At 38.1% G+C, this 19,168-nt stretch overlaps 1 protein-coding gene across 3 annotated transcripts in view; it reads left to right on the top strand.

Moving 5' to 3' along the window:
- The first annotated feature begins 166 nt into the window (after positions 1–166).
- The window catches only part of CCDC122 (coiled-coil domain containing 122), a 65,336-nt gene continuing 46,334 nt past the window's right edge, over positions 167–19,168 (top strand). For 2 of the 3 annotated variants that reach the window (XR_009739851.1, XM_061434516.1), the window contains exons 1-5: positions 167–245; positions 7,723–7,870; positions 8,382–8,497; positions 15,489–15,887; positions 16,628–16,744. Coding sequence is in view for 2 of the 3 variants with exons in the window: in XM_061434516.1 (XP_061290500.1) it covers positions 7,828–7,870; positions 8,382–8,497; positions 15,489–15,887; positions 16,628–16,744 (675 nt within the window). In the remaining variant the exon portion in view is untranslated. Of the gene's footprint in view, positions 246–6,748; positions 7,871–8,381; positions 8,498–15,488; positions 15,888–16,627; positions 16,745–19,168 lie in introns of those variants that run through there. The other variant, XM_061434517.1, reaches the window with a different exon arrangement.

Here is a 19,168-nt window from a genome sequence, read left to right as displayed (position 1 = left end):
CCTCAGCCGCTGCACCAGCTCGATTGCGGACGGCGCACCCGCCCCGCTTCCACCCGACGGCTGCGGAGGCCGGGCCGGGGGGCCGGGGGACGGGGAGCGGGAGCGACCCGGGGGGCGGACGCGCTGGAGCGCCGGGAACCGTCAGCAGTTCCGGGTTCGGCGGCCGCCAGCCCGCACCCGCCGCGCGGCTCCAGGAGGAGGAACGGGAACCGAGCAGCGGCCGGGCCGAGGGGAGCTATAGGCAGGTCCGCGGGCGGGAGGCGGGGCGGGTGAGGGGCGGGCGGGCCGTGAGGCAGCGGGCCGGCCTCCTGACAGGGCGCGCGGCGGAGGGGGCGCGGCCGCCTCCCTCCCCGGGCGACGACGCCCTCTCCTGAGGCCGCGCTCTGCGCGCTCGGGACCCCCAGTTTCATCCTCAGAGCCCTGGCCCAAGAACCTCCTTACGTTAGCACTTGGCACTGTCTCGTCCAAGTTCACTTACTGCGCCTCCTGAGGCAGATTTTTTTTCTTTCATCTTTACTGTTTGGCTTTGTTTCCAGAAACAAGTTGGCGGAACCCTCCTTTCCCTTTTTTGCTGATCCCGGCTAACTTTCTGACTAGACTTCATAGCTCCTTCACGTGTGTGGATAAACCGATGTCCTTATAAAAATATGGGCCAAGCATAGAAAGTTAGAAGGCACTGACCTTAAGAGTTGTGATAAAAATGTAAATTAGCACCCCTTTCTCCCCTCAAAGAGCGTAACATTTGTTTATTTTAAAATACTGAACAGCTCCTACCTATGTAGATGGCAGATGCTAGGGCCAAAGGGAAACTATCTCCAACTGTCAAAGCGCAGGAGACAAGGTGCTTCCTGTGGCACTGGTTATGATGGAAGGAGGGGTCCCTTTTTTCTGACAGTTGCTCACATGAGAAGTTCTGAAGAATGTTTCCCTGAAAGAATCTCAGCAATCTGGGAGTTTAGAAGAGCACTGGGAACTGAGACTGCTGCTATTCTGTTTGAGTAGAGAATATGGTCCCCAATCCACCCACCAGTTAACCCACTCTTCAGTATCTGGCAGATTTTTTTTTTCCGAAAACTGTATTTTCATTATTTTTCTGGACATTAAGAGCACTGAGTGGTAGGTGTAGCAGCGGATCCCCTCTGCCCCAAGCTTGTTTTATGTTGAATATCACTGTAAACAAAATGGAGGTCTTTAGTTACAAAGCTGGGTTAAAACATTTATGTCTGGTTTTATAGACGATGGTGGGCATTTATGTCCTGTCATGCAACAGTAAACAAGTTAAAAAGAAATATTTCAAAATAGAGAAGCCGTCAGGGAAGAGAAAGTTTGTCATTATACTGTATTTACAAACCATTTCCTTTCACCATCCGGTCCAGGACTATGGCCTGATCTGACACTCATCTCATCCCCATTCCTCCACTCCAGTGGTTCTCAATCCTGGTGGCCCATCAGAACTACAAGTAGAACTTTAAAAAGCAGAAATGCAGGGACCACCCCCCTCTACCACCTCCAGATACACATTTGAATCTGAAACTCAAGGAGTCAAGTCTCAGCCTGTTTTGCTTTGCTTTTTGTTTTGTTTTCATCTCTACAGATGATTCAGATGCATAATTAGATTTGAAAAAATGACTTCCCTATTACCAAACCACTCAAACTAAAGGTTGTTTCTTGGAACACCATATGATTTCGTCCTTTATTTATTTATTTTTTTGATTTCATCCTTTACATAAACTATTTCTTCTACTTAGAACACTGTTCTCTATATATACTTTTTTTAAAAACAGCTACTTGTTCAAGACCCTCCAAGCTCAAATATAACCTTCCTTGAAGCCCCATCCCCTCACCAAGCACAATCAACTACTTCTTTGAGCATTTTGTTTGTACAGGAGAAGCTCATTCATAGATGCAGTCTGGATCCATAACCAAGCAATACATTGAAAAAGTCAATTAAAGATTAAATTGTATACTTCATAAATATGAACACGGTAGTATATAAATTATATCTAAATAAAACTGTTTCAAAGGAAAGTTAAACCAGTCATGAAAAAGTATAAAAAATATACCATAATACCTTAAAGTTTCTTTTTTTAACCTGAAACAGCTACATGCTTGTTTGCCAGTCTGTTGAGGGCACAGCCTTTTGCCACAGTCTGTACATGGCCTCCAGATTAGAGTTCTGCATCATATTGCTACCGTAAAGTACACTTCCCAACCATCAGCTAAGCTTTCTCAAAATTTCATTCTTTTAAGAGGAAAATGAGGCTTCCTGAGTGGCGCTAGCGGTAGAGAACCTACCTGCCAATACAGGAGAGACATAGGTTCTATGAATCCTTGGGCCAGGAAGATGCCCTGGAGAAAGGAATGGCAACCCACTCCAGTATTCTTGCCTGGAGAATCCCATGGACAGAGGAGTCTGGCGGGCTACAGTCCATGGGATCGCAAGGAGTTGGACACAACTGAAGCGACTTATCATGCACGCAAGAGACACTTGTGAAGCTATGGGAGTGCAAATTGCTTCTTTATAATCTTTTTATAGTTATCTCACTCATTCAAGCAACTCACCTTAATTGGGTCTTGAAAAATGTAAATGTAGCTTTTAAAGAACAAACTTTTTTTCCCACACTATTACATTGGTTTACTTAAGACTTAATTAAATTGTGAAAGCACAGTGACAGGTTCAACTGGCATAAACAGGTTTGAGAACAAACAAGTGACATTGTCAGATGTACAGTTTTCACTGGTAGCAGCAGGAGTGGGCAGACTCATTGGAGAATGGCTTTCTAACCCTTTAGCATTCAGCATGCACATTGAGCATGATGTGGAGATTTGCAGCTTATGATTTAAAAGGAAATAGAATGAGTTAATTGGTGAGAGGTTAAGTGTGGGTAGACTTAGAAAACACACACTGTACCTCTACATTTTCATTATTTGACTTTGCATCTACTTCACCCATAGAGACTTAAAAAGTCTTTGGGAGACAGAGATAGTGCCTGGCTGTTAAGGGGAACCATTGGGAAAATCACCAGGAATTGTTACATCACCATGTAAATCCTTATCTTGATAATTTTAAAACTGGTAACAGTTGTCTTTAAACCATTTACACTAGAGTTTATGAGTCCTTCCAGAAATGGACATAAAACATGCAAACTTCCTTGTGAAAAACTTATTAGTTTCCATAACAAATGACCAAACTGGATGGCTTAAAACAACAAAATGTGTTCTCTTGTAATAATGGAGGCAGAAATCTTTTAAAAAAATATTTATTTATGTATTTTAATTGGAGGATAATTGCTTTACAGTATTTTGATGGTTTTTGCCATACATCAGTATGAATCCATCATAGGACCTCTCCATGCTGAAGCCCCCTCCCACCTCCCTCTCCACCCTGTTCCTTCCTCCAGGTTATCACAGAGCATGGCTTTCTGTGCCCTGCTTCCTACACCAAACTCGCTCAGAGAAATCCCACCTTCGACTGAAAGCTATAAACAATGAATAATATATAAATATTCTCTACATTCTCTCTGAAAGGAACTTAAGGAACAGTACCAATGCTCTGGTTACTTTCTGTTTTCAGCAACCTGAAACTTTAATCTCATCGCCTAGCCACAGAAGAGAATAATCCCTAGTTTCAATAGATTCTAAGACTCTGCCATATAATAAGTATGATATTATAATAATTTTTTTAATTTTAATGATTCAATTAATTTATTCTTTTGGGATGACTCTGATGTTCTAGCTTCTCTTTAAAACCTGTGTTAGAAATAGTCTTTTTTACCTGAATTGTGTATTATTGATACTTACTAATATGTGCAGTATGTTATATTTTTTCCATGATGCCTCTTTAGTTTTTTGTTGGAACTGAGCCATCCAGAACTGATTCCATTTTTTTTTTTTTAGGTCTCAGTTTCCTGGAAAACTTCTATCTTTCCCCAGGTTAGTTTTCTAGCTTTCCCAGTTGAAATCAACTTGAGGTATTAAACTTCCTCTCCCACTTGGAAAACAAAACCAAAGGCAATTTCATAGCCATTTGAAAATTATCTACACAATTTTTCTCTCCTTGTTTTCTCATAAAATATTTGCTCTAAAAGAGGTGGGAGGAAATTATAAACTTAACTAAAACTACCTGGCAAGTCCACATAGCAGTATTTTCCATTCTGGATGAAAAATGATGTTTATGTGACATGGATGCACATGGATGGCTGCCTCTTAATTCTTTTAAGCCGGAAGCTCTCAAAACTCTGGGGTTGGGAGGGTGGGGGGAAGGATTTGACAGCCTTGCTTTATTTTGTTCATTAACTTAGAGGGAGGTACTAGATGATGAATTTCCAAAAGCTGGAAACGTGGCCTTTTAAAAATCTCCTCCCAAGGGCCAATTATAGGCACTTGCCTCTTGAATTCAAATGAGATGGTGCACAAATGTTGTTTATTACAATGCCTAAGTACATATTGAATACCTAATGTTAATTTGGATCCTAATTCAAATTTCATGCTTCCTACTTGGATGAAATTAGGCAAATTTCCTAATTTCTCCAAATTTTAGTTTCCTTATTTTCAAAATATAGGTAAAAATAATGTCTAGACTGTAGGACTGCTCTGAAGGATAAAATAGATAATCTATGTGAAAGTTGTTGCTTAGTCACTAAGTCATGTCTGGCTCTTTGCAACCCCATGGACTGTAGCCTGCCAGGCTCCTCTATCCATGGAATTTCCCAGGCAAGAAGACTGGAGCAGGTTGCCGTTTCCTCCTCCAGAGGATCTTCCCAACCCGGGAATCAAACCCATGTCTCCTGCATTGGCCAGTGGATTCTTTACCACTGAGCCACCAGGAATGACCCCACTATGTGGAAATACTTACAGGTAATTAATAAATATTGGCTATAGTTAATATTTGAAGGCAAAAGGAGAAGAGGGCAGAAGAGGATGAGATGGTAAGATGGCATCATCGACTCAATGGATGTGAATTTGAGCAAACTCTGGGAGATAGAGAAGGACAGGGAAGCCTGGTGTGCTGTAGTCCATGGGGTTTTAAAGAGTCAGACATGACTTAACGACTAAACAACAGTAGTTAATATAGGACATGGTGGTTTATTATAGTATTTCCATTGCATTGTTTTCTGTAAAGCTAGTTATTTAGTTGAAAGTGTTTTTCCTAAATGATTTTTTACATGTAATACTTGTCTATTATCAAATACTGTAGATATTATAAGGTTTTTATTTTTAAAATCAGAGTCACTTAATTCATATTTATATATCCCACAATGTTTTGTATATATATATATATATATATATATATATATATATGTACCCCATATGTGGCTTGAATGAAAGAATAACTGATATTGTCTAATCTCTAAACTCTTGTTTTCATTGATTTATGCAATTTTAAGGAATTATCAGTAGATGGCAGTAGTTTATTTTCATTTTTATTTTTTGTCCATTTTAGGGAGATCTGGAAAAAAAACAATTACTTTCTCAATTTTAAACTAGATATTCTTTCATGAATAGCTTGTTTAAAGAAACATCACCCAATAGTTCTTCAGTGTATGCTGCTTCAGGAGTAGAGATCCAAAAGTACCAATTACTTTATTTTTACTGTAAAAATCTAATTTTCTATTTTTTTTTTGGTTTCTTCATCAAATACTTTGTAGAGAATATGAAAATGAATAAGACACTGTATTTACTTTCCTGGAGCTTATAGTATAATAAGGAAATACAGTATAAAATACTGTAAATTCAGTAATAGGAATAGAAATAGTTGAGTGGCAGAAATTTGCTAAATACATTCATTATTTCACTTCATCCTCACAGTAATCTAATGAGGCTGCTACTATTATCGATAAGGAATCTGAGTCTCAGGTTGGAAAGAATTTACCTAGTAAACTAGCAGTTGCTCAACCTTGGTTCAAGATTAGCCCTTACTCCAAGACCTAGTAGTATCTACCTCATAGGGCTAAATAAGTTAATATTTATAAATCGAATATTTATAGAGTTCCCACACATAGCACAGAATCAGCAGTATATAATGTTCATTTTTAAAAAATCTAAAACATTTAGAACAGTGGGGCAAAAAACTAAAGCACTATTTAGTTGTTTATCTTTATAATCAAATGAGAGAACTCACTGAAAGTGTAAATGTAGACGGTATGCATTTTCAACATAGGTAACACTAAGAATAACATCTGTAACCATGAAACCCATACAAAAAAGCTAAAGAGCTTGGATTTATTGGCATTGATCTGGGGGCAGAAAAGACAGAGTAATGGCATGAGTGAATGGACTCAGTATCAGGGAAGACTTCGTGGAGGAGGCAGATCAGAAGTGAGGTTTGAAGAAAGGAAGTAATGTGAATAAACAGGAAAGAATCATATATTCTCAGAGGTGATTATGACACTGTTGAGTATTTCTCTCAGGACTTCTTTAGCTTAATAAGATATTTCTGGATAGATTTGAGTTTCCTGACTTAGGAAGTGATTTAACTTTGTTGTTTTTATCAGATTGCAATCTTTTAAAATTTTGTTTTTTAAAAACACTTATAACTAGTATACAAGTACTCTGTATCAATATTTAACCAATCTTTAGAAAGATATTTAGTGATTTTGCACACTTCCTTGTGGAAGCTTCCTTATATACATGCCTTACTGTTATGATAATATTTTACTTCTTTTGGCTGGCAAAGTCTATCATGACTTTAGTATGATTTGGAAAGATTCACAAGTTCTATAAAAAATCAACTAAGATTTTTTTTAAAAGATGTCACCTAAAAAGAAAAATCCAAATGTTCAAATGTTAAGCAGAAACATTACATTCCTTTTATTAATCATGCATAATTGTGTGATTTCTTCTGTACAGGAATGGACAGGTAAAATCAGATATGCTTTTTCCAAAAACTGGTAATGTCTTTAATTCTGCCAACTCAGCATTCATTCATTGCATTCATTCCCTGGTAGAGGAAAGAACTCTTTCTTTTCACCTTTCAAGATAGAAAAATATCTCCCCCTTCATCTCATCAGTTTCTCCTAAGTATAGAGGAGGTTGGTGATTTTAAACCTGTGTGAGGCTTACCCTGGCTGGCACTGGACAGGAATGCCATTGCTAATCCATCTTGTTACTGTTTTTCACATATTCTGGTTGTAGTTTTAGAATACACTTCACAATAGTACTGGAGATAATTATTTACTTAAGATATATGTCAGATACTGTGCTGAGTGTGTTACATACATTCATTATAGTGGGGCGCCACTGCCTTCTCTGATTGTGTGATCAGTCATGTCCAATTCATTGTGGCCCCATGGACAGTAGTCCACCAGGCTCCTCTGACCAGGAAATTTTCCAAACAAGAATACTAGAGTAGGTTGCCAGTTACTACTCCAAGGGATCTTCCCGACCCACTTCTGGGAACCCACATTCCCAGGTCTCTGGGAACCTCCGTCTCTTGTGGTTCCTGCATTGGCAGGTGAATTCTTTAGCACTAGCGCCACCTGGGGAAGCCCACATTCATTATTACACTAGCCCTGCGAAGTTTTACAGACGAGGACATTGATGATAAATAAATTAAGAAACTTCTCAGGGTCATAACAGCTAAAAAGCAGGACAAGCAAGTTCCATAGAAAGTTCTACTTTCTTCCCCCTTCTCTCACTCAATCATTGTATTTTAATTCTTGGAACTGATGATGAATGTCATTGCCATCCCTGTGACACATTTGACAGTTAATTTACTTTCAGGATCACTAATACATAACAACAACAAAAAATAAAAGTGAAAGATTATCAGCACTGATTATTTTGTATGAGAAAAGGTGAACTGAAAAGGTGGAAAGAGACACAAGAATGTCAGAAAACGAAAGGAAGAGTCAAAGAGTTCCCAAAGAAGGTAATGAAGCACTTTTCATAAATATAGAGCTGAAAGATGAGCAGTAACAGAAAAAGTAGTGTGATAGGAAAATTGGGTTAAAATTAGTAGCAAATTAGAGGAAAGCTGCCAGGAGGAAGCTTCTAGAGTGTTTAGAAAAGACATAACAACCTGAAAATGCAGGCCTATAATGAAAATTCATCAACTGTAATTGAGAAATAGTTGTTATGGTAGCACTATAATTATAGTATATGTGCAGATGGTCTGGATAGAAAATTTTAGGACAATCAAAATATTTATAATGTTCCATAAAGGAACAGGTGTAGTATTGCAGTAGGTGACTTTGAATTGTCTATTATCATGGCCTTTGATTTTAGTTTTGTTTATAGTCAGAAAGGGAAGAATATCAACCCTAAATTTAGTTTATTAATGAGAAAACATCACAATTTTCATGATTTGGGGTGATGAAACATAAGTTTCTTACAATGTTTGTGTTTAGATTTTTATTATGTACTTTATTCTTTTTGTCTAGCTCTGGCTAAACAAGACACATCGTCATTAACCGATGCTGTAGAACAAGTTGCAAAGCAACAACAATCACAAACATCAGAAATAGAAAGAAACAGAAAAGTTCTGTTCCATTTGCAGGTAACCTGTTTCACAAAGTCTTGTAAATGAGTTTTTGTGTTCTTCAAAACTATATTAAATTAGTAAGAGGGAAGTTATTAAGCAAACTTAATAACTTCTGAGGAAGCAATATAACATTTCTAATGTTCATATTTATACCTTCTAAATTATTCTTGTGTCCTTAAGTAAGGGCTTCACTGGTGTCTTAGATGGTAAATAATCCACCTGCAATGCAGGAGACCTGGGTTCGATCCCTGGGTTGGGAAGATCCCCTGGAGGAAGGCATAGCAATCCACTCCAGTATTCTTCACTGGAGAATTCCCATGGACAGAGGAGCCTGGTGGGCTATATCCATGGGGTCACAAAGAGTCGGACATGACTGAGTGACTAAGCACACATAACATCCTTAAGTAAAATCTACATGAATATTCCAGTTTTGAGGAACATTTTACCTATTCATTGGGCAGAGATTCAACAGTGTCATCATACTATAGATAAGCATATAGAACACAGTGGTCACATAGAATTATTTTAACTTTATTTGATAGTTTTTCCTAAAATGCTGAATTGAAGGAAGGTTAAGTTTTTAAGCCAGTATTTTTAAAGATGTGGCTTAGAAATTACTAGTTGCCAATGAACATTTCAGATAGATAAGGAACATTTCTGTGTTCCTTAAATTTTTCCTGGAGAAGGAAATGGCAGCCCACTTCCGTATTCTTGCCTGGAGAATCCCATGGACAGAGGAGCCTGGCAGGCTATAGTCCATGGGGTAACAAAGAGTCGGACACGACTGAGCGACTAACACCTAAATTTCAAAATATGTTCATAATTCCATCGCAGGAATCTGAAAGCCATACATGTTTTTGTATTCAGCATAGACATAATTATTCTGTTAATAAAGCGGAAGAAGGAAAAATGAAAACAGTGTTTTTACTTTTTAAAGATTTTTTAAATTAAATGTATCATTGATATGAAAAGAATATACTCTAGATCTGAATTGCCAGGAGATGATTTGCTACTTCTAGCTCCTTGATTTAATCTTTCCATGCTTCTGTTTTCTCATTTGTAAAATGGAGATAATAATAGGACCTATCTTTAAGGTTTTCATGATAATTAAATGAGAGAATACTTGTAAACATTACTTAAGGTATCCTTGCTGGGACGCTGGTGGGCAGTGTAGGACCAGATTTTGAATATGGTTTTAGGCATTAATGCATCAACAGATATGATAATAATTACACTATGTGGTAGTATAGATTTCTTGTAAATATTTGCATTGCATGAAATTAAAAAACACTTGCTCCTTGGAAGAAAAGTGATGACCAATCTCAACAGCATATTAAAAAGCAGAGACATTGCTTTGCTGACAAAGGTCTGTCTAGTGAAAACTATGGTTTTTCCAGTAGTCATGTATGGATGTGAGAGTTGGACTATAAAGAAAGCTGAGGGTGGAAGAATTGATGCTTTTGAACTGTGGTGTTGGAGGAGACTGTTAAGAGTCCCTTGGACTGCAAGGAAATCCAACCAGTCCATCCTAAAGGAGATCAGTCCTAAAGGAGATCAGTCCTAAAGGTGTTCATTGGAAGGACTGATGTTGAAGCTGAAACTCCAATTTGGCCACCTGATGTGAGGAACTGATGCACTGGAAAGGACCCTGATACTGTGAAAGATTGAAGGCAGGAGGAGAAGGGGATGACAGAGGATGAGATGGTTGGATGGCATCACTGACTCAATGGACATGAGTTTGAGCAAGCTCCAGGAGTTGGAGATGGACAGGGAGGCCTGGTGTGCTGCAGTCCATGGGGTGGCACAGAGTCAGACACAACTGAGCCACTGAACTGAACTAAGTCACTTTAGGAAAGAACACAAGTTGACAGTAGGATATAATATAAAAATAATAATGTCTTAGATTTCTATAAAGAATCATTCCATAAAACTTGTCAATCTTCAAGGAGTTTTAGAGATGTTATTTCATTTATATTGAGAACCTAATTTCTGTTAAACATTTTGCTGAACATTGTCCTCACTCTTAAGCTACTCACCATCTGTTGAAAATGAAAGTGAAAGTGTTAGTCAGTCATATCAGACTCTTTGTGACCCCATGAACTTTAGCCCACCAGGCTCCCCTGTCCATGGAATTCTCCAGGCAAGAATACTGGAGTCGGTTGCCATTCTCTTCTCCAGGGGATCTTCCTGACCCAGAGATGGAACCTGGGTCTCCTGCATTGCAAGTGTTTTCTTTTGCCATCTGAGCCACCAGAGAAGTCCTCACCATCTGTTGAAGAGGGAGACAAATAACTAAACAAATAATTACGTGCAGGGAAGTATGTCAACAATAGAGACATAAACACAGATTTAACATTGAAAAAGGAATGATCAGTTGAGTTTTAAAGAATAGCTGGAGTTCACTAGAATGATTGGGTGTATGGGATTGGTTTGAGGATTAAAGGGAAACGAGGATGTGATATTCTAGGCAAAAAAAAAAACAAACAGAAAATTCAGAGGCCTGAAATAGCATTGGTACATTCATAGAGCTATAAGTAGTTTGGTAGTGGAATAACATAGAGTGTATTTTGAGAAGCAATAAGAGATGTATAGCATGAAAAGAAGCTTAAATTTTATTTTAGAGTTGATGAGAGGGTTTTGATAGACTTCAAAAGAGTAAATGATTAAACTTATGTTTTAGAAAGAGAATTCTAGATGCATGAAAGATACTTGTTATAATCCAACATCAATTTAAGATAAAAACTACCAGCAAATTAGGAATAGAAGAAAGTTCTAGCCAACTAAAAGGGGCATCTACATAAATCCTACAGGCAACATACGTAATAGTGGAAGACTGAATATTTTTCTCCTAAGATCAGAGATAAGGCAAGCATATGTCTTCTTATCACATCTGCTCATTCTGTGGTACCGATAATTCAAGCCACTCCTTCATAGAAAAAGAAATAAAAGGTATCCCGATTGGAAAGGAGGGAGTAAAACTGTTTTTATTCACATACAGCATGATTTTTTTGAGTAAATCCTAAGGAATCTATTATTTTAAAATCTATTAGGACTAATAAGAATCCACCTGCAATGTGGGAGACCTGGGTTCAATCCCTGGGTTGGGAAGATCCCCTGGAGAAGGGAAAGGCTACCCACTCCAGTATTCTGGCCTGGAGAATTCCATGGATTTTATAGTCCATGGGGTCGCAAAGAGTCGGACATGACTGAGTGACTTTCACTTTCACTTTTTCAGGACTAATAAGGGAGTTTAGAAAGGTTGCAAGATAAGATTAATTATAAAAACCAGTTGTATTTCTACATTTTAAAAGAAACAATCAGAAATTGAAATTTAAAATGCATTGTTATTTACAGTGGCATCAAAATTATGAAATAGGGGTAAATTTAACAAAAGTATTGTATTATAGACTGAATGTTTGTATCACCCCCAAAATGCATATGCTGAAGCCATAAAAACCCATGTGATTGTGGTTGGAGATGAGGTTTTTGTCAGGTAATTAGGCTTAGATGATGTCATGAGGGTGGGATCCTGGTGGTAGGGTTAGTGGCCTTAGAAGAAAAGATACCAGAGAGCTTGCTCTTTGTTATGTAACGACACAGTGAGAAGTTGGCCCTCTGCAAGCCAGGAAGAATTCTGACCAGAACCTGACTATGCTAACACTCTGACCAACCTACAGAACTGTGAGAGATAAATTTGTGTTGTTTTAGCCACTAAGTCTATGATATTTTGTTATGGCTGTGCTATAGCAAACTAAGACAAGATGTAAGACCTGTGTACTAAAAACTGCAACACACTGTTGAGAGAAATTAAAGACCAAAATAGAGAGATACACCATTTTCATGAATCATAAGATTCAGTATTGTTAACACATCAGGTCTTTCTCTTCTATCTATTGTTTAAAAGCAGTTCTACCCAAAATTCCATCAGGCTTTTTTAGGGAACTTGACAGACTGATTCTAAAAGACCCATGGAAATGCAAAGAACCTATATAACCGGAACAACTTTGAAGAACAGTGTTGGAAGTTCTAGTTGAGGGAGAGGAAGAAGCATGGAAACAGGGAGATCGGTTAAGAGCTGGGCCATGCTACAAAGACTGGTCAGAAGTGAGTTGGGATTTTATTTTAGAGGCCCAGGCATCAAGGTTTGCTGTTAAATAGGTTGTGATGATAAGATAAAGGGAAGAATCAAGAATGGCTTCTAGGTCTTTTAGTATCCAAGGTGGAAAGTTTATTGAAATCAGAAAGTCTGAAAGAGGAACATATTGGGCTTGCAAATTAAAAGCTCTTTTAGGAGCACCGAAGTTTGATGCTTTTGAACTGTGGTGTTGGAGAAGACTCTTGAGAGTCCCTTGGACTGCAAGGAGATCCAACCAGTCCATTCTAAAGGAGATTAGTCCTGGGTGTTCCTTGGAAGGAATGATGCTAAAGCTGAAACTCCAGTACTTTGGCCACCTCATGCGAAGAGTTGGCTCATTGGAAAAGACTCTGATGCTGGGAGGGGTTGGGGGAAGGAGGAGAAGGGGACTACAGAGGATGAGATGGCTGGATGGCATCACGGACTCGATGGACGTGAGTCTGAGTGAACTCTGGGAGTTGGTGATGGACAGGGACGCTTGGCGTGCTGCGATTCATGGGGTCGCAAAGAGTCGGACACGACTGAGCAACTGAAATGAACTGAACTGAACTGAACTTCTGAACATGTGTATTGAGATGTCTGTTAGATATTCAAATAGAATGTCAGATGGGCATTTTAAAAATCAAAACTGGAGATAAAGATTGAAGTTCATCAGCATGTTGTATCTTTCAGTGTACTTCCCTCTCCTGTCTCTGTTAAGAAAAGGATAGGCTGGGTCTGCCTTCTTAGTGAAGTGCTTCCCTCCCATAATTATACATTTATTTAAAGAGGATGACCATACTGGATAGAAGAAAAAGAATAAAGGCCTATAGTTATACTGGTGGGAAAATCTACAGAATTTGATGAATAGTTAAATATAAAGAGGGCTTCCATGATCGCTCAGACAGTGAAGAATGTGCCTGCAATGCGGGAGACTCAGGTTTGATCCCTGGGTCAGGAAGATCCCCTGGAGAAGGGAACAGCTACCCACTCCAGTATTCTGGCCTGGAGAATTCCATGGACAGAGGAGCTTAGCGGGCTACGGGGTTGCAAAGAGTCGAACACGACTGAGCAACTAATGCTAAATATAAACAGAAGTGAGAAATTAAATATGGCTCCCAAAAGAATACCATTAACTAAGTTTGGGAATATAGAGGTGTGGTAATTTGCATTTTTGGTCCCAAATATTCATCCTTGTGTATATCCACACCCTTTACTATTTATCATTATAATGACCTCCCATAGTGGGTGGACACACTTTCTACCCCTCCACTGAGAAGTTTGATCACGTGACCAGATGAATGTTAGCAGATGTTATTCTAACAGAAGTTTGAAAAATTTTTTACATAATTGGGCTTCCATTATTTACATCTACTATAATCATGAGAAGGACATACCTGATTTGGCCCACTGGAGGAAAAGATATACGTGAAGCAAAGCCAAGACACCCAGGTCAGCCCAGTTGAAGCCAACCTAAACCATTTTATAGACTGCCGATCTCCAGACATTTGAACAAAACCACCTGAAGTTAACAGAACAAACTAGTTGGTAGCAATAAACACTAGTGTGTTACAGAGTTTTTGTGGTTCTGACAATTGGCAACTGATACAAGGGAGAACAGGATGGGCCACGGGAGGGGAGGTGTCGTCTGATTTTTGGACAGTGAATTTGAGATGCCCAGTGGTAGCTGGGCCTAGGACTTAATAGCCACTTACATTCTGTGAATCATCAGTATACATGTATCTCAAGATCTAAGTATGTGTAAGATTATCCAAGGAGTATAGATAGAATGAGAGAAGAAAATTATGACTGCACCCTGAGGAAAATCTATAAGGAACCAATGAGACAGAGAAGGAATGCTCAGAGGTATCTGAGAAACAGAGATGTGTGTTGGGTAGGTTCTAAAAAGCAGGTGCTGGTTAGAAATGTCAAATGCCCCAGAGAGGTAAGAGTTATGTGTGCTCTGTCATGTCCGACTCTTTGCAACCCTGTGGACTGTAGCCCACCAGGCTCCTCTATCCATGGGATTGTCCAGACAAGATCGTGGAAGTGGGTTGCCATTTCCCTCTCCAGGAGATCTCCTGACCCAGGAATCGAACCCACGTTTCCTGAACCTCCTACGTTGGCAGGCAGATTCTTTACCACTGTACCACATGGGAGGCAAAGATAAATATACTTTCATACTTATCTTACAAGTGAAGCAAGTGAGGCTTGAATAGGATAATTAAGTTTGCTAGTTGATCATGGGCTTCCCTGGTGGCTCAGATGGTTAAGAACCTGCCTGCAGTGCAGGAGACCTGGGTTTGATCCCTAGGTTGGGAAGATCCCTGGGAGGAGGGCATGGCAACACACTCCAGTACTCTTGCCTGGAGAATCTCCATGGACAGAGGAGCCTGGTAGGCTACAATCCATGGGGTCACAAAGAGTCTGACATGACTGAGCAACTGAGCACAGCAAGTATAATCACCCCAACTGGTAAACAGCAGTAAGGGCACTAGAACTTAGATCTTTTGTTCTTTTAACTCAGAGTTTTATCATTTTTATCATAAATTTTTCTTTAGTTTGTACTTCTGATGCCCATAAATATATTGTTAAAATTACTGTAAAGTATTTTTTATATATAAAATGTCAAGACAAATGATAAAATTTTAATAATGAGAATTAGATGAACATTAAAAAATAAGAAATATGTAACCCTGGGCTCTCTCTGATTACATGATAATTTCATTACTTTATTACATGTCTCCTACTATGCATCAATTTTTCTATATTTGATAAAAAATATTTTTTATGTTAAGTGATTTTTCTACACACACTGTGGATCAAAACAATGGCTTTTCTTTCATGTTGAATATCATGAATTAATAACAATAATGTTGAAATATCTTACAGAATGAACTTCATGAGCTTGAAACACAAATAGCATCTGTCTCTGCAGAAACTAAAGAAACAGAAAGGCAAATTTATCAGCAAGATGCTGCCATACAGAATACCAGACTTCAGTGTGGAGACCTGGAAAATCAAATCAAATCCTTACACGCGGAAAATGTGAAGCTTAAATCTGACATAGAAACAGCCCAAGAAAATTTTGAGGAACAAATGATAAAATATAATGAATACTATGCCAAGATAAAAGCACATAAAGATAGTTTGAGAGAGGTAGAGAACAAATGGTCATTCATGACTGAACTCAATGAGAAACGAGACCTTGTTAAAAAACTAAAGACAATGAAAGAGGAACTTAAGCTGGATCTCCAAAATCCAGAGGGAAACCTGATGAGACAAGCACAGGTTTGAAATGTCACTTATTAAAACATTTTCTAGTATTCCTTTTTTTGTGAGTACACTTACTCAGTGATAAATTATCATTAACTTGGTAAAATACCCATGAGTGCTCTAACTGGATTCACAGCTTTTAAAACCTTGTTTAGTGCATGAGTTATGTAACAACTATGTCAAAAGTACGAATGCATAAAGGAAACATCCCCAAATCCCTTGTGGACTAATAAAAATATGTGGTCCAACAAAATCAGATGAACAATTAATCCATTTGTTACAGAAAGTGTGACTCACAAAAATGTTAACTAGCTTCTAGTCTAATGGATCCAGACCAATTAAAATCTATTTAGTGTGCTTAATGCTGTTACACAAACAATGTGAATTAATAATTGCACCCTAAGCATCTTAATATTCTTTGAAGACTTTGGGAGATAAAAACTTAAAATATCTATTATTTCTTCCTAAGAATTAAAAAAATATCCATACAGCATTGCCAAACAGTTGCCGCTATGACTTGCGCTTTCCTTTGTGTCTTATTTTCATTTGGTTTTTACTTTTGTATCTTCAAATCTAAGGTTTGCTTGTTTGAATAATGCTTTCTCGTTCCTTATACCTATAGAAGTAACATTCTAATCGTATTAATCAAAATTAAATGTCATGGTTAATCTTAAATTATAGAAACACTGAAATCTTGGATTTATATTGGCGATTCATTGTTTGACATGTATATTTTAAATTTTATAAACATACAGGAAGATATTACAAAACTGAAGGATGAAATTACAAGTGTAGAAGAATCCATCAGTGAACAAACTTGTTTTCTTGAGGAAGAAATAAAGACACATGAAAAGTTAAGAAAAGAAATAGAGGTAAGTCTTAAATATCTGGATTTCAATGTTTTATGGGATCATTTTTAAACTTTTATTAATACTGTAGTCATAATTTGTGTAGTTTACTGTCAGTTCCCAAAACAGAGAACCAAAAAGAACTACGAAAAACAGTTGATACATCCAAACTATTAATAGATAAGTATAGATAACTCCCAAATATTCAGATATTTGAATGTATTCAAGAAAATTAAGTTCTTGGTCTTACTTCAGTCTGGCCTAGAGTTCTTCCAGGTCTCATTCCATCAGGTGGTGGTGGTGGTTTAGTCACTAAGTCATGTTCAACTCTTGCAACCCCAAGGACTGTAGCTCACCAGGCTCCTCTGGCCTTTGGATTACCCAGGCAAGAATACTGGAGTGGGTTGCCATTTCCTTCTCCACATTCCATCAGCTTTGTAACCAATTAATATGGATAGACAGCAGAGGCTATCCAGTCAAAAAGGACCATTCATAGACAGAAATTAAAGACTCTTCAAAGTAAAGACAATGGAAGTGTTGGTATTCTAAACCTCTGACTTCCTATCTGTAATTTTCAATAATCCAATTAGAAAGCAAACTGAATGATAAACTAAAAGTGAGACTAAATTTGAGATGCCACTGGTAGGCCTTACAGTCATTGTTTAGATGAGTGGAGAACAAAAAGGGAAAAGTGTATGTTGTTAAGGGCAAACAATTTTCACCCTTTAAAATTACTTTGGAAAATAAAAAGATGCATATTTTCAACTTGCTTGTGACTAATTTGACACAATGAAAAAGCAACAGGAATTTGAAGACAAAAGCCCTCACCTTTACAAAACATTCTCTTTAAAAAACACCATGATTTTATCTTCTATTTTACTAGCAATGTAAATAAATGGATATTTTTACCCTTCTAAATATCAAGATTTATTATAAATCTATATATGTGGCATAGAAATAGAAAAAATGATTAATGAAGCAGAAAAAAGGAATCTAGAAATAATCCATCATAAATGGAACAAACAAAATGTTAGTCATGTGAAAAAATTACAACAGTTTTGCAGTAAAATTAGATTCCTACCTCTGAACATGTACATACATAGACTTCCACAAGGATTAAAGATAATATGAGACAAAATTACTTTGCATTTGCATTACAGAAGTATTTATTTTAAAAGACACAGACATATATCCAAACTGCATGATTAAATACTACTTTTGGCTATATCATAAATTTCTAGATTATTGAGATGCAGCATAACAATAAAGAAGACTAGACTCGTTTTGAGAGGATGTATTTGTAACATACATAAGTGACTAAGTGATAAGAAAATTTTGAACAAGCCATAGAACCTTGGGAATATGGTTTGAAAAGTCTTACTTTTTAAAACATAAATATATATATATAAAAAGATAAAACCCAATGGAAATTATGACCAACCTCATTAACAGTAGATCAGATCAGATCAGATCAGTCTCTCAGTCCTGTCCGACTCTTTGAGACCCCATGAATCGCAGCACGCCAGGCCTCCCTGTCCATCATCAACTCCCGGAGTTCACTGAGACTCACATCCATCGAGTCAGTGATGCCATCCAGCCATCTCATCCTCTGTCGTCCCCTTCTCCTCCTGCCCCCAATCCCTCCCAGCATCAGAGTCTTTTCCAATGAGTCAACTCTTCGCATGAGGTGGCCAAAGTACTGGAGTTTCAGCTTTAGCATCATTCCTTCCAAAGAAATCCCAGGACTGATCTCCTTCAGAATGGACTGGTTGGATCGCCTTGCAGTCCAAGGGACTCTCAAGAGTCTTCTCCAACACCACAGTTCAAAAGCATCAATTCTTCGGCACTCAGCCTTCTTCACAGTCCAACTCTCACATCCATACACGACCACAGGAAAAACCATAGCCTTGACTAGATGAAACTTTGTTGGCAAAGTAACGTCTCTGCTTTTGAATATGCTATCTAGGTTGGTCATAACTTTCCTTCCAAGGAGTAAGCGTCTTTTAATTTCATGGCTGCAGCCACCATCTTCAGTGATTTTGGAGCCCCCCAAAATAAAGTCTGACACTGTTTCCACTGTTTCCCCATCTATTTCCCATGAAGTGATGGGACCGGATGCCATGATCTTCGTTTTCTGAATGTTGAGCTTTAAGCCAACTTTTTCACTTTCACTTTCATCAAGAGGCTTTTGAGTTCCTCTTCACTTTCTGCCATAAGGGTGGTATCATCTGCGTATGTGAGGTTATTGATATTTCTCCCAGCAATCTTGATTCCAGCTTGTGTTTCTTCCAGTCCAGTGTTTCTCATGATGTATTCTGCATGTAAGTTAAATAAGGGATTGATAAATCAAGCCCCAAAATAAGGCCCCAAATTTGGCCTGTCAATTATCAATATTAACAGTTTGTAAGATGTGGACCACCTGAATTCTAAAATACTATTGGTATGAGT

This window comes from Bos javanicus, chromosome 12 (genome assembly GCF_032452875.1).
Source record: "Bos javanicus breed banteng chromosome 12, ARS-OSU_banteng_1.0, whole genome shotgun sequence".
Lineage (NCBI taxonomy): Eukaryota > Metazoa > Chordata > Mammalia > Artiodactyla > Bovidae > Bos > Bos javanicus.
The sequence above is the reverse complement of the archived record's forward strand: the minus strand, read 5'-3'. Positions and strand labels throughout refer to the sequence as shown.